Source organism: Coptis chinensis, chromosome 9 (assembly GCF_015680905.1).
Source record: "Coptis chinensis isolate HL-2020 chromosome 9, ASM1568090v1, whole genome shotgun sequence".
NCBI lineage: Eukaryota > Viridiplantae > Streptophyta > Magnoliopsida > Ranunculales > Ranunculaceae > Coptis > Coptis chinensis.
Window position 1 is genome coordinate 74,982,251 of NC_141464.1, and position 14,246 is coordinate 74,996,496.

General features: G+C 38.4%; 1 protein-coding gene, 1 long non-coding RNA gene and 1 pseudogene across 2 annotated transcripts in view; 1 reads left to right on the forward strand and 2 right to left on the reverse strand.

The window, feature by feature from the left end:
- LOC147478042 (uncharacterized) overlaps positions 1–10,387 on the forward strand; it is a 34,008-nt gene extending 23,621 nt beyond the window's left edge. Inside the window, exon 2 of the long non-coding RNA XR_015208167.1 lies at positions 10,108–10,387. This is a non-coding gene — a long non-coding RNA (uncharacterized LOC147478042). The remainder of the gene's footprint in view (positions 1–10,107) is intronic.
- Positions 404–1,873, reverse strand: LOC147478046 (ethylene receptor 2 pseudogene; annotated as a pseudogene).
- Positions 2,166–10,114, reverse strand: ILR2 (iaa-leucine resistant 2). Its single transcript, XM_086583241.1, has 3 exons — positions 8,904–10,114; positions 8,668–8,833; positions 2,166–2,616 (listed from the first exon to the last, which is right to left on the reverse strand). Exons 1-3 carry the CDS (start codon positions 9,717–9,719, stop codon positions 2,291–2,293), a joined length of 1,308 nt encoding a protein of 435 aa, XP_086439367.1. The 5' UTR covers positions 9,720–10,114; the 3' UTR covers positions 2,166–2,290.
- Positions 10,388–14,246: the final 3,859 nt, after the last annotated feature.

Here is a 14,246-nt window from a genome sequence, read left to right on the forward strand (position 1 = left end):
GTTGGTATTCAGGTGTATAAAGATTGGTTGTCTGGAATGTCAGATATGAGCCAAAAGCTTTTCTTAGAAGAAGGAGAAGGATGTTGGTTTTAATGGTTTGCCTCCATCTTTTATTGCGGGAGAGTTGGCTTTTAAAAGAAGAAGAGAGAAGATAAATGCTGCAAAGAAACGAGTTGATGAAATCATGCAACCATCCAACTCTGTTCCAAGTGACAAGAAAAATATGGCTTTGGTAGAAGCTAAGGTTCGCAATGTAGAAAACGAAGAAAGCAGAGAGAAAAAGTAGCTTATATTGATTGGGAAGATTGTATTATTGAAACTCTCCTCCTCCTCCTCCTCCTCCATCATATGAAGGAGGAGGAAATAGAACAAGGTTATTATAAGAGGATGCTAGTATTTGGAATATATTATGCAATATGTGCATAATATCTATTGGATTGGAATAGTCTAGATTTAGATTAGTATTGTAAGATTATATTTCTTAATCTAGGTTAATATTGGTAAGATTTTGTTTTAAGTCGAAATAAAAAAAAGAAGGTAAAAAACGACAAACGGAAAAAGAACGCAAGAACAGAACTAAATTTAATAGTTTTTGGTTTTTAGAATTATAATATTTTATCTTAATTCTAGGGTTATTTAGCTTTTGGCCCCATTTTATTTATGGATATTAGCGTTTGGCTCTCTTAAGTTGCTAAATTCGTTTTTGGCTCCAGTTTTGTTAGTTGAATCAGTCAACTTTAACTCCACCGTATGTTTTCCTACTCATATTTTCGTAATGGCATAAATACCCCTCACACGCGACACACGTACTGATTTTATTGAAAACAAATAAAATTTACACGTGTCGAAATCTTGTGGTTTCCATCCAACGGCCACCTGATTGACAATTACCTTCACTATCTCCATTTCTTGGTAATTCCGAACTCCACCATTTGCATTTGGAAGAACCAAAACAAGTATTGCATAACATGCCTGGATCAACTCTGGTGTCCCGCCCTTAAAGTTTGACACCCTAAGCATTGGGATCCGAATGGCTGCCATAACACCCAATTCATTAGCATCACCACTGCTTGCAGCTCCAAGAGCGGAATCCATACTTAGTGTTTTCACTCCCTCACTTTTTTTTTTCCAATACATCTGGGTCATTAGATGGGATTGAAAACACGACTCCTGCCTTTCAATTCATGGATAAGATTCATCTCTGTCCTATCCTCATTGGGCATCCAAACTGCACAATTTTGAAGATCCAAAGTATTGGACAGCTCAATCATTGTGGTGTACAAGATAGTATGCCTGTCAAGAGACTTCCGAATCTCATGAGTCAACATTCGTACATGCGAACTTGTTTCCTTTTGTTTCTTCATCATCCCAACTTCCCTATCAAGCTCCAAAGCTTTCTTCTTCAAGAAGAGCTCTCTTACCTTTAACTGAAGAAGAAGAGGTATCAAAGTTATGAGAGTAATTGCAGTTGCACACGAGACCAAAGCAGTGAGGATTTTGAAAATAGTAAACGCCAACATCAGCAGAAACGTATGAGGCGCATAAGTCCATCCATTTAGTAAATGCGTCATTCCACAAAGTACAATAAACGCTATAAACTGAGCCATAACCCATTTGAATGGGATGTTAGTGCAATTTATGAAGTAAACGAGCTCGAGAGGAATTGAGAAATATGCAACCGCAATGAAAAAATCACTAACTGCTTGCTGGCATTGCATAATGCTCTCAATACTCCAAAATCCTTCCTCATCGCAATTACAACGCAGGAATTCATCATCTTCAGCAGTAACCAATACAAGTAGACACAAGATCAAAAGCACAGTAGCTATTCCTTTTGACATTACATCCAAATACTTCTTCTCTCAATCCATTCCTTGCAATAATATTGAATTTATGATAAGCCTAATTGTAAAAGAATAACTAAAAGAACATATCTTTGGTACAACATTGGATGGAAACTTAATATTATCAGTAACCGTTGGATGGAAACCACAAGATTTTGACACGTGTAAATTTTATTTGTTTTCAATAAAATCAGTACGTGTGTCGCGTGTGAGGGGTATTTATGCCATTACGAAAATGTGAGTAGGAAAACATATTGTGGAGTTAAAGTTGACTTATTCAACTAACAGAACTAGGGCCAAAAATGAATTTAGCAACTTAGGAGAGCCAAAAGCTAATATCCATATATAAAGTGGGGCAGAAAGCTAAATAACCATTAATTCTAACAAAAGAAAGAAACGGGAAATCAGTGCATGCAACAGCATGACAATGAAAACGTATGATGAACTTAAACTTTGCTCTTCATCATATTCTTGACAGTGTCATTGATAGACAAGTAAGATGAATCATCAGAGGGTGAGTGTTCATTTGGGTGAATGTCCCAAAATTCACCAGCAATGGTATTGATTCCAAAAGTAGCTAGATAAGGGTGGTTGGAAACCATCCGAATGTTAGTTTGAGCCATGGAAGCCATCGCTTCGGAGAGTGAGGGGAGGGATCGGGCAGAGGTGCGGAGCTTGAAAGCAAAAGGGAATAAGGCCCTTGGGTCAGCAGAGCAGGTAGGCGGGACAGGTGCAGGAGTTGAGGAGTTCAACATTACAACAATCTGATTTGACATTATTGTTGTATGCAGATAAAAGAAAACAATAGAAGACAAGGACAGAATAACAGGTAATAACCAAGGCGCGGATTAGGCTGTCCTTAAGGAAAGATTTCCCTTCCAATGGTGCGAAAGGCAACATGGCGTCTTCCTCACGAGGATTCAATGGTTAACAGCCCCGACTTTACACTAGAAACGGACTACCCTCTAGAACGACAATATAACTCCTCATGGCCGGGGAAGAAGAGAATAAAGAAAACAATGAAAGACTTATCTGTTTCTCTGATTCGTGTAGGGTGAGATGAAGGGATAGTATGCACGAAGTTACGTTTCTCGTAGTAGCGGCAAGAATCAGAGTGGAACTCCAAAATTAAACTTGTTCAAAAAGAAAAAGTTTAGGCTATTGATAATCCACTACCCACTAGACTAACAGCCCAAGCCCACGACGACCCACACCTCCGATTTCGGTTCGGTTCGGCGAGGGCGGGATGGAGCGTGTGTGGCTTTGGGTGAGTCCTCCCTCCTAACACAAAAGCCTTTGTACCCTAAGGGCACGCCCTTATGCTAGAGGTTCACCTCAAATACCTCACTTGCTAGTGGTGGTTCATCAATGTGGGACTAAACAACACACAAGTATTTGAAATACACATGAAGATTCCAACAATCCCCACTATTTCAAAATACTTATAGTCCCCCACTATTTTGGAATAGGATATTACAAAAGAAATGGGTTAACAAAATGCCGAGAGAATCGAAAAACAATGCATAAGATACTGGTGCTTTTCGGGCTTGAACCACTCATAGGGTAACATGTCTTATAATACGTGAAAGTGGTGGATTAAAAAATCTTTGAACCAATATTCCCTTGTAGTAAAATAGAGGACATGCACCCACATTGCTCCTTCATTATATGCCGTTTCAAGGGTGTTGCTTTTTTGGCCCTTGCTTCTTGTGTTATGTGAATGCTCTAGAGTATTTGCTTACTCATAAGAACCGACCCAGTTCTACATTCACGTAGGTGGATATCCATCAAGTGTACATAGCAGTTTAAAATACACCATCTCATAAAAATAATGGACTATGGATTCCATTAAGAGTAAAATAACTCATCCTTTTTTTTCTCATTGCTATTCAAGTTATACAAAGTATACAATAATGCTATCTAGTCATAGGGTGGGACGTCTCAAAGAAAGACAATAGCATACCAAAGTGACGAGGTGACTTGTTTTTCCCTTTGAACCTACTTCATGGGATCTCCAATCACATAGGTGGGGTTGCCGTCGCTGTCGCCCTCATCTAAGGCAAAAAGTCCCATCCCCTCGACGATCAACCACTTGTCTCCCCTGTTAAGTGGCTTTGTCGAGGAGGATCGGCCAAATTTAACTCGACCTCACATAATCTAGAGCCACAACTCCAGATTCCAGCCGGTAGATAGACCGTAGTCTCGCATCGAATATGCCCTTTTCCCATTATACAATTTGTTCTTTGCCTTTGCTATTCAAGGCCCGACAAATACAATGCATAGGTACAACCGAGGCGGTTTTGTACCAATAGGAAGATCTGCCAAGAGGTTTCTAAGCCACTCGAGCCTCAAAGACTTGCTTTATCTAAAGCAATAAGCTCGGACTCCATGGTTGAACGAGCTATCAAGGTCCGCTTAGAAGATTTCCAAGCGAATTTAATCCTCCACCTAGGGTGAAAATATAACCACTAGTGGACTTGATATCATGAGAATCGGATATCCGGTTTGCATCACAATAACCCTCTATCACGGTGGAGTTTGTCTAAACCTTATCCGTGTAATTCATTGTTCCTCTCAAGTACTTGGCTAATCTCTAACGCACTCCAATGTTCCTGAATAGGACAATGAGTGTATCTGCTTAGCCTGCTAACTGCATAAGCAATGTCAGGTCTAGTGCAATTCATCAAGTACATGAGACTACCAATAATTTGGGCATATCTAGACTAAAGTACACCATGTTGAGCATTTTTCTGAAGTTCACTATTTGCCTCATAAGGTGTCGACACAGGCTTACTATCATAAAAGTTAAACTTCTTCAAAAACTTCTCAACATAATGCTCTTTGTGAAAGGCGATAGCCATCATCGTTTTCGATGATTTTGATTCCAAGAATCACATCAAAGATCTCCCAAATCCTTCATTTCAAATTGGGAGGATAAAAACATCTTGGTGTTTCTCACAACATCAAGGCTAGGACTCATGATTAACATGTCATCCACATATAGACAGATAATCACATATGAATTCACATCAAAAGATTTGAAGTAAATACATTTATCAGCATCATTTATGTGATATCCATTAGACATCATGACAACAAAAACTTTTCATGACATTGTTTTGGGCTTGTTTCAACCCATATAAAGACTTAACTAACTTGCATACTTTATGCTCATTCCCTAACTATCGTACCCTCGGTCGCATCATATATATTTCTTCATCAAGATCACCATTCAAAAATGCAGTTTTTACATCCATTTGATGAATAAATAAATTATGAATAGCAGCTAGAGCCATTAGAACTCTTATAGAAGAAATCCTAGTTACAGGAGCATAAGTATCAAAATAGTCAATGCCTTTTTTCTGAGAGAACCCCTTGACTACAAGTCTAGCCTTGTATTTCTCAATGGAACCATCTAGTTTCAATTTCTTTTTGAAGATCCACTTGTAACGTATAGGTTTCGCCCCAGGAGGTAGATCAACTATCTCCCATGTGTGATTAGCTATAATCGAATCTAGTTCTGAGTGTATAGCATCCTTCCAGAAAGGAGCATCTCGAGAACTGATTGCCTCATTATACGTCACAGGATCATCATCAAGAAGAAATGTGTAAAAGTCATCACCAAAATTGGTGGATTTCCTGCTCTCTTTTACTCTTCCCCCAATTTCTTGTTCAGAAATTTCAGGATCTCAATTGATTGTTGTTCACTAGGAGCTACCAACCTCTCAATGCCAATTTTCAAAGGAAACAAATTCTCAAAGAAATCAGCATTTTTACTCTCTATAATAGTGTTAGCATCGACAAGGTTATTATCAGATTTTACTACTAAAAATCTATATGCAAAAGACTATTATGAGCATAACCAATGAACATACAATCAACAGGTTCTAGGGTCCCAATTTTCTCTTTTTTTAGGTTCGTTCACAAGAACCTTAGCAAGACACCCCACATTTTTAAATATGTCGGGTTAGGTACATGACCTTTCCATAACTCATATGGTGTCTTATTCTCTGTTTTCTTGTTGGGTATCCTATTCGTATATGGCAAGCAGATAGGATTGCTTCCCCCCACAAGTTCAGGGAAGCTCCATAACTTACAAGCATAGCATTCATCATCTCTTTAAGTGTTCTGTTTTTCCTTTCGGCTACTCCATTAGACTCGGGAGAGTATGGTGGAGTAGTCTCATGAATAATGCCACTCTTGTCACAAAGTCCCGGAAGGGGGTTAGACTCATATTCTCCACCCCTATCGGACCAAGTCTCTTAATCTTCTGAGTTAAGCTGGTTTTTAACTTCGACTTTGTACTTGAGAAACATCTCACCTGCCAAATGCTTGTGTGTCTAAGTAAATATACCATGGTGTACCTAGAGAAGTCATCTATGAATGTAATATAATAAAACTTCCCCTCTAGACATGGTACTTCGAATTCACCCAAATCCATTATGAATAAGAGTTAGTAATTCAGTTTTATCTCTAGACACGCGATATTGAGGGGTTTCTTCGTGGCTTTAGTCTCAAAGACATATTTCACATTTATCATTAGAAAAATCAGAAATATTAGACAATAAACCACATGCTTTCATCCTTTTCATATCTTGAACATTCACATGTCCTAGTCTACCATGCCATATATTAAAAAAGAGTCAAGCAAATAAGCGTATGCATTCATTCTTATTAATAATAATGTTGTCAAGTACATTCAACATGAAAAGACCATTTGTTATTACAATAACCTTTACCAACAAAACCCTCATTCTTTGTCGGAACAAACTTGTCACTCTCAAAAGTCACCTTGACGCCAGCTTTTCCCAATGGGACACGCCTTCAGATTCTCGGCCTAATCTCGGGAACATGAAGAACATTACTAAGTGAAAGGGGTTTCCCTGAAGTTAACTTCAGAACCTTGCCTGTTCCCCTCAACAGAACAGACCTAGAGTCACCCATATATACCTTTTCATCTTTCACTAGTATGTAGTCCGAGAAGCTTTCAACATCACCACAGGGCGTGGCGGGTGGCACCAAATCTAGTACCCGGTTTCCTCTTCCCGGTGGCTATGAACACTTGTGACCGACAAAAGCAACAACAATATCATCTCCCTCAACTAGATTAGCATTGGGAGGATCATCGGTGTCTTTCTTCTTGTATGCGCACCGAAAAGCCCTATGTCCAGGTTTACCACAAACATAACAATTTCTATTGCCGGTACCACTCCTTTTAAAAAGAAGTGCCTTTGACCTTGAAATTCTTATTTTTGTTGGACTTCACTTCTTAGAGGTTTTGTTAGATTTGTGGGATTACCTTCAACGATATTGGCTTTAGAATGGAATTCTTAGACAACACCTCATCCCGAAGTCTTGTTATTTTCCTCTATGTGAATGTGAATGATCACATCCTCAAGAGTCATCTCGCTTTACTTTTATGCTTCATACTATTTTTTTATAGTGTTTCCAAGACTTCGGGGAGTTTCTCAATCAAACATCCAAAGAACAAAGGATTCGTAAATTAATACCCTCGGTTTTCAAATCATTAATCAAAGACATGAAAATCATGGATTTGAGACGTTACATCTCTATCCTCTCATATGGAACTTTAGAAAATTCCCAATAGCATATTTACGAAACCAAGATCCTCTATTATATATTTCTTGTTCAAACTCTCCCATATATCATGTGCATTCTTATTTGAACAATAAATATCAAAAATCTCATTGGACAAGGTACTCAAAATAGCATGACGACATACCTTATTCCCATTGAGCAAAGCGGCGATTTTTCTTTCAAATCATTAGAACCTCCATGGGTGCCGATCGACATAGTTGAGTACATCTAGAGGTCGAACACCCTTTCTCCATCGCGAAGTGTGAACCATTTGAAGGATTCAATCTTTAACACATTGGGTAAATTGCAAGCATTCAAGAGAGTACGAATCTCTCATAGACGAAGTTACTTCCATGACTCGAGTGCACTAGTTTCTTTGATCGGCGTGGTGTCAGCAGGTGTAGACATCTTGTTCTTTCCTTAAGATTGTTGTATGCAGATAAAAGAAAACAATAGAAGACAAGGACGAATAACGGTAATAACCAAGGCGGATTAGGTCAGTCCTTAAGGAAAGATTTAAGCCCTTCCAATGGTGCGAAAGGCAACAGCTGGCGTCTTCCTCACGAGGATTCAATGGTTAACAGCCACTTTGCACTAGAAACGTTCTAGAACAACAATATAACTCCTGCGGCGGGCCGGAAGAAGAGAATAAAGAAAACAATGAAAGACTTATCTGTTTCTCCGATTAGGTGTAGACATTGAGATGAAGGGATAGTATGCACGAGTTCTGTTTTTGTAGTAGCAGAAGCTTGCACGACTTCTGTCTTAGTCGATATAGAAGCAGCAGGAGCACACGAGTTCTATCTCTCTGCGTCCTCTCTCTCTCTCTGTGTTCTGTGATTGATACCCTCTTATGAACACAGCAGTGTTTATATAGAGGTATGATCGTATCATAGATGGAGAAGGACACCTCTCCAATTCGGTTTCACAAAACCAAGTTGAAGTAGAACTCTCAAGCTGATACAGAATCCAACTGTAAGTGGAACTCCAGCCGAAACTTGTTCAAAAAGAAAAAGTTTAGGCTATTGATAATCCACTACCCACCTACACGGCCTTTACTTCGGTCTCAAGTTGAGAGTCCTCCCTCCTAACACAAAAGCCTTTGTACCCTAAGGGCACGCCCTTATGCTAGAGGTTCACCTCAAATACCTCACTTGCTAGTGGTGGTTCATCAATGTGGGACTAAACAACACACAAGTATTTGAAATACACATGAAGATTCCAACAATTATCCCATGAGGGGGACAGTCAACTAAGGAGCCAGATCCTTCAAAATATGCAGCGGCAGTGGCTGCCACATTCTTAACTTGGGAAAACCAAGCCAGAGAATTATCCATTGAGAGGAAGTAATCCAACTCAAGGAGGTTATCATTCAGACCATTTATCCAGGTCTGTGCGGTCAGCAGGGACAGGAAAAGTATGGTGGCCAAATATTGTAGCCTGAAGAGCGGTAGCAGTAACAGGGATGTGGGCACCTTTCTTGGGGAACCGGGGTTGATCAGCATTGATGATAGAATTGAGATTCTCAAGCAGTGCAAAAATTCCAGGAACATTGGGAAGGAGGAAAGCATCAGTAGCTTCACGAATGAAGTTGCTTCGGCGGTCAGGGCCTATAATAGCAGGCAGTTTGGGGTAAACTTTACTATAAGTAGGGATCTCAGGCTGTGAAGAACACAGCGTTTTGAACAACGGTATGAGAGGGCCAGGAACTGGTAGGCTCTCGAGGGGATGAGCATCTAGGAAGCGAATCAAAAATTGATGCTTACTGACGTCAAGATCAGCGACATCATGGCCAGCGCGGAGGCACTGTATCCAGAAGATGATGGCGAAATATAGCCGTAGAATGTATGGGTGGTAGTCAGGGGCACTTCTCTTGAAGTAAAAATTGTCAACTAAGTTGAAATTTATCTGATGAACTATATAGTCCAACATTAAAGAGGAAGGAGTAAAAGAGCTCAACTTCTTACGAGGAGCATAAATGATGTGGATACCAGAAAAAGGGATCAGTGCATCAGAAGCAACAGTAGGAGTAGGGCGCTCGCCGGCAGTGGACTTATCTTGCTGTTTAGCGGATTGGCGAGCAGAAGAAAGAGTAGACTGTACGGCGACAGTACGCTGACTAGGGTATGGGTCTTCAAAATTGACAGGAGAAAACTCGTCAAAGGATTTGAGGCCAGCAGAGTTTAAAGATTGCTGTTCAAGATTATTAGCCTTAAGGAGTGCTTGAAGGACTTTAGTCTTGTCTGAAGAAGACTTAGCAGAGTTTGAAGATGCCATAGTAGTAGGGAACGGGAGTAGTAAAAGGTTTACTGGGTTGAAAATTCTTTAAATTTATAAGACCGGGTTGAAAGTTAAATTCAAATTACGGAAGAATTTGAATATATTATTGGAATATATTAAGGAAGAAGACTTATTAGAATATATTATGCAATATGTGCATAATATCTATTGGATTGGAATAGTCTAGATTTATATTAGTATTGTAAGTTTATATTTCTTAATCTAAGTTAATATGGTAAGATTTTATCTCTAGAATTTATTTATAATCTTCTGTCCTATCTTTCTATATTGATTTATTCAGCCCCACATCTATTTAAACATTTGCTTTCTCAATGTAAAAAATCCAACTAACAATAAATAATTCTCTTTATTTAAATTTCTACAGCTAGACATGTATGTCTTTGATTCGAGAGAACTTGTAAGATATTTGGGAGAAAGAAGATGAACAGTATCGTTGATCAGAAGAAAAAGAAGAAGATGAGTATAGTCTCGAATGGATTCAAATAGCAATCTCATGTTGAAGAAGGTTTGTCCTTTTGCAGATTTCACAATGAAGCTTAGGAGCCAACAATGTAACACTTTTTAACACTTTTTTGTTTGTACAGTGTTAAAAGGTTTTGATAAGGTAAAGTTTTGAGCTCATGAAATTCATCTTCATTTTCCTATTTTGAGTGAGTTTATGCAATTTTGTTTTGGCTTAATTGTGTTTTCTACTATTTTTTTTTCTCAGTAAGCAAAAATTTGTATTGATAAAAAGGTTGGTTGGAGGAGGAGAGTACATAAGGAGTTACTTACAGTCTACTCACACAGTAGCACTATAAGAACTTAACAAAACCTATAATAAACATGTTCTGGAACCTCCCTCCCATTTGGTTATCCATGGGGGTTTTACAATAAAAACAACTTGATCATTGTCTTGCAAACTGACCGAGTACTTTGCCAATTGATCTGCTGTGAAATTGGCTTCTCTCCAAACTGGAGTCAATTTGCAGTAATCTAAAAGATTTATGCATCTCTGCCATCTCTGCTTCATACACCAAGGTACACTTGAAGTTCCAAAAGCATTAACCGCAGATGTCGAGTCTGACTCCACCCATACCTTCCTCCAATTTCTCTTAATAGCATACTCCACCGCCTCTAGAATTGCTAAACATTCAGCTATGAAATTCGTCTGATGACCAATATTCCTGCAAAGACACGCTAGGAACACACATTCATAATTTCTAAAGCACACACCATAGCCTGAAGGGCCAGGATTACCAGTGAGTAGTTTTTGTTATATAAATATCCAGTCTCAAGTGCTTGGCGATCGTCTTTTTTGTGACTTTAAGAACACGTAGGCCGCAACTCTTTTTCTTCTTTTATGTTGATATTCATAGGTTACAGTTTTAAATTGATTTATGGGGTGAGTTCACGTGAAGGAGGAGGAAATAAAACAAGGGGGATGCTAGTCGCCTAGACCTATATGTGTTTGATTTTGGGAGAACTTGTAAGATATTTGGGAAAAAGAAGATAAGAAGTGTCATTGATCAAAAGAAATAGAAGAAGATGAAACTAGTCTCTGATAAATTCAAATATCAGGCTTACGTTGGAGAAAGGTGTGTCTGTTGTGCAGATTCCATTGTAGCTCAGAAACTAACAATGGCCCTATTTTTGGTTTGTTGAACTCTTATCAGTTATATGCTGTTAAAAGTTCTAATATGAAGTAGTGCATGGTTTGCACCATTGTCTAAGTTTCCTAGATTTGAGTGAATTGCTGCAATTTCGTTTCTGCTTATTTATGATCTAGACTTTTCATTTATTTTCTTGTTTTTGAGTGGATGTTTGGGTTCTTATTTTTCATCATTTTCAGCTAGGTGGCGACAACCCTTCTTCTTCTTCTACTTTTATTTTGGCATTTATAGGTTACTATTGTAATTGATTTATGGGGTGAGGTCACTGGTCCTTAGTTTAGGACCATATATACTTGGAAACTTTGTTTGGGATCCTTTTACTAGGAAATTGTAATTCATCTATGAATTGAGTTGCCTTAGGTATCATTTTAGCAAAATGCAAGCTGGGGGTCAGCAGGATCCTTACCTGCATATTAGTCAGAAATATTTATTACATCCTGTGACACGCATCATCCTTATGGCATCTGAGTTACAGAACTGGCCATTTGCTCCAAGAAGTGGATGTAGCATCTTGCTAAAGGGTTACTTGTATAACTGTCCTGCTAGGAAGACTGCACTATGATTGGCTTCTCCAAATATTTGCTTCATATTTACTTCTTAAATCTGTTTATATGTTGAAAAACCTTGTACAGAATAGGTCTGCATCTTCAAGAGGGCATGTATTTGCCTTGTATCATCATATGCAATCTACAGCTACTATAGTCAGGATTCAGTGGCTATCACTATTATGTTATACCCTAGTTCTCTAGCAACCTGTAAAAGAGCATTGATTACCTGCAATTCTATGACATTATCTGAGTTCTAAGTTTGGAGCCCCCACAGAAAGCAATTGAATGAGAACCTAGGTGGTCTCTTTCAGCAGTCCAGGAACAATCAATGTTGAGGCATAAGGAATCTGCACGTGGAGGTTCCCGCTTAGACAGCAAAGGTCTTCTCGTGTTAAATGTGAGACTGTTGCGTTCTTGTTCATGTTTAAGTCTTTATTTCTCTTTCACCTTCTTTTCCTGGATTTTTATGTAGTATATGACATTGAAATGTAGATCCGTATTCAGTCATGTTTTTCGATCTGATGGAGTATTTGGTATGGGCGTACACTCTTCGTTGTTTTTTCTCTCCTTCCTTTCTGCTCATTCTATGAATATTGTTGTTTGTTTTTGTAAACATTTAGAAACAATATTATCAATTTTTCTCAAGTTAATGTCGATGGGGCTGGCTTTAGTGTTTCAATGTTTTTCAAGCATACATTGTTTTACTAAGTCAGTTGTGGTTTACAAGATTTGTTTTTCTATACAATATGAAATCATCATTTTAGTACTCTTTTAACCACCAGTTGATTATTGTGGTATCCTCCTTTTGTTGTTGTTCAGTACTAACATCACATCCTCTTTGAAAGTATAGTTAAACATTTCCAGAGATCAGCATGCAGATCCAGCACTACTGTACTAGCTCAGGCTAATTTCCTGTGGTGATCCCTTTTCTTGAATTTAGTTTATTATTTTCTCCATAGTTAAAGCCAGCATTAGCTTCTTCCTCCTTTGCAATGAATTTCTTCTTTTGCTATTAAGCAGGTCAGCTTGGAGATCCCTTTTCCACCGGCATTATATATGTCTTTATTGATTGGAAGGTCCATAGTATTGAGTCACCACTCACCACTTGCACTCATGCTGTGGATAGCCATAGGCCCAACAGGTAGCCGTAGCCCGTTAAATAGGCATCTGGCCCAATGAGAAGGGATTGTGCAATTCAGAGCTTGTTATGTATACACGCAGTGCAGGACCAAATTAGAAGTTGGTTGTGGTGATGAAATGTGATGTAGTTAGAGTTTTGTTATGTTTTCATTGTCGCGTGTAGCAGTAGGGCCATCGAAGCAACCTATTGCTTAATTAATTGTACGATGTACATGACCAAATTACAACATGTTACAAACAAATGACTAAATTTGTTTGGTGGAAAACTACATCAACCTGAAAAGGTTAAAGAAGAGCCAAACAAGAGCTGTGCTCTGCTCAGGAAGAATGATGTGGGGTCTTTAATTATCTCACCACATCCATCACACCTTTTTTATCGAATGGAACAGGCTAAAAGCTAAACAAAGCCCATGTTACAGAAAGTCTACAAAATCATGGCTTTCTCTTGCATGCCCAATGGGTATCACGTGCCATTTGCAGTTTCAATTTCAATTTCAATTTCTAACAACCTTTGCAGTTTAATTCACATAGAGAAGAGGGGAGAAGATAGAATCATAGGAAGATGGAGAAGCAGTCATGGACGATGATGTATATATCTGTTACAGGTTCAATGATTCATCTCTATTATGGCCTGCTTTGTGCATTGTTCTGCCACACCTCTTTCTTACCATACTTTTTTAAAATGACCAAAGGGAAATAATAGCACAACTTATGATGACACTCCTTTGTGGTTATTGTCTTATTTTCTCTTTCATGTCAGTTCATGATGTTGTCCCACCATATGAAGGTGGCCTAACAAATGCAGGTTTTGGTAAGAATGCAGGTGTTTAGGTTTGTTGGAAGAATAAAGCACCATAGTCAGCATATATATATGCCATCCAGTATCCACAAACAAAGGGTGTAACTAGGTGAATGCGAAAAAACTTCGTTATGCAATTCTTAGGTGCTAAATAAATCTTGACTATTATTTAATCAAAATTAAAAATTAAAAGGCAGTTTTGGATCTCGGAGTTTACTATTAATAAGTTACTGACGAATCCATTTCATCTACTGATCTATATTTATAAATAAACTGATTATTCCATTTCATTATCTACAGATAGTTTTTTTAGTATTCTTCTCATTCATTGATCAGAACTAAGTCAATCATCCAATTTTCAGCT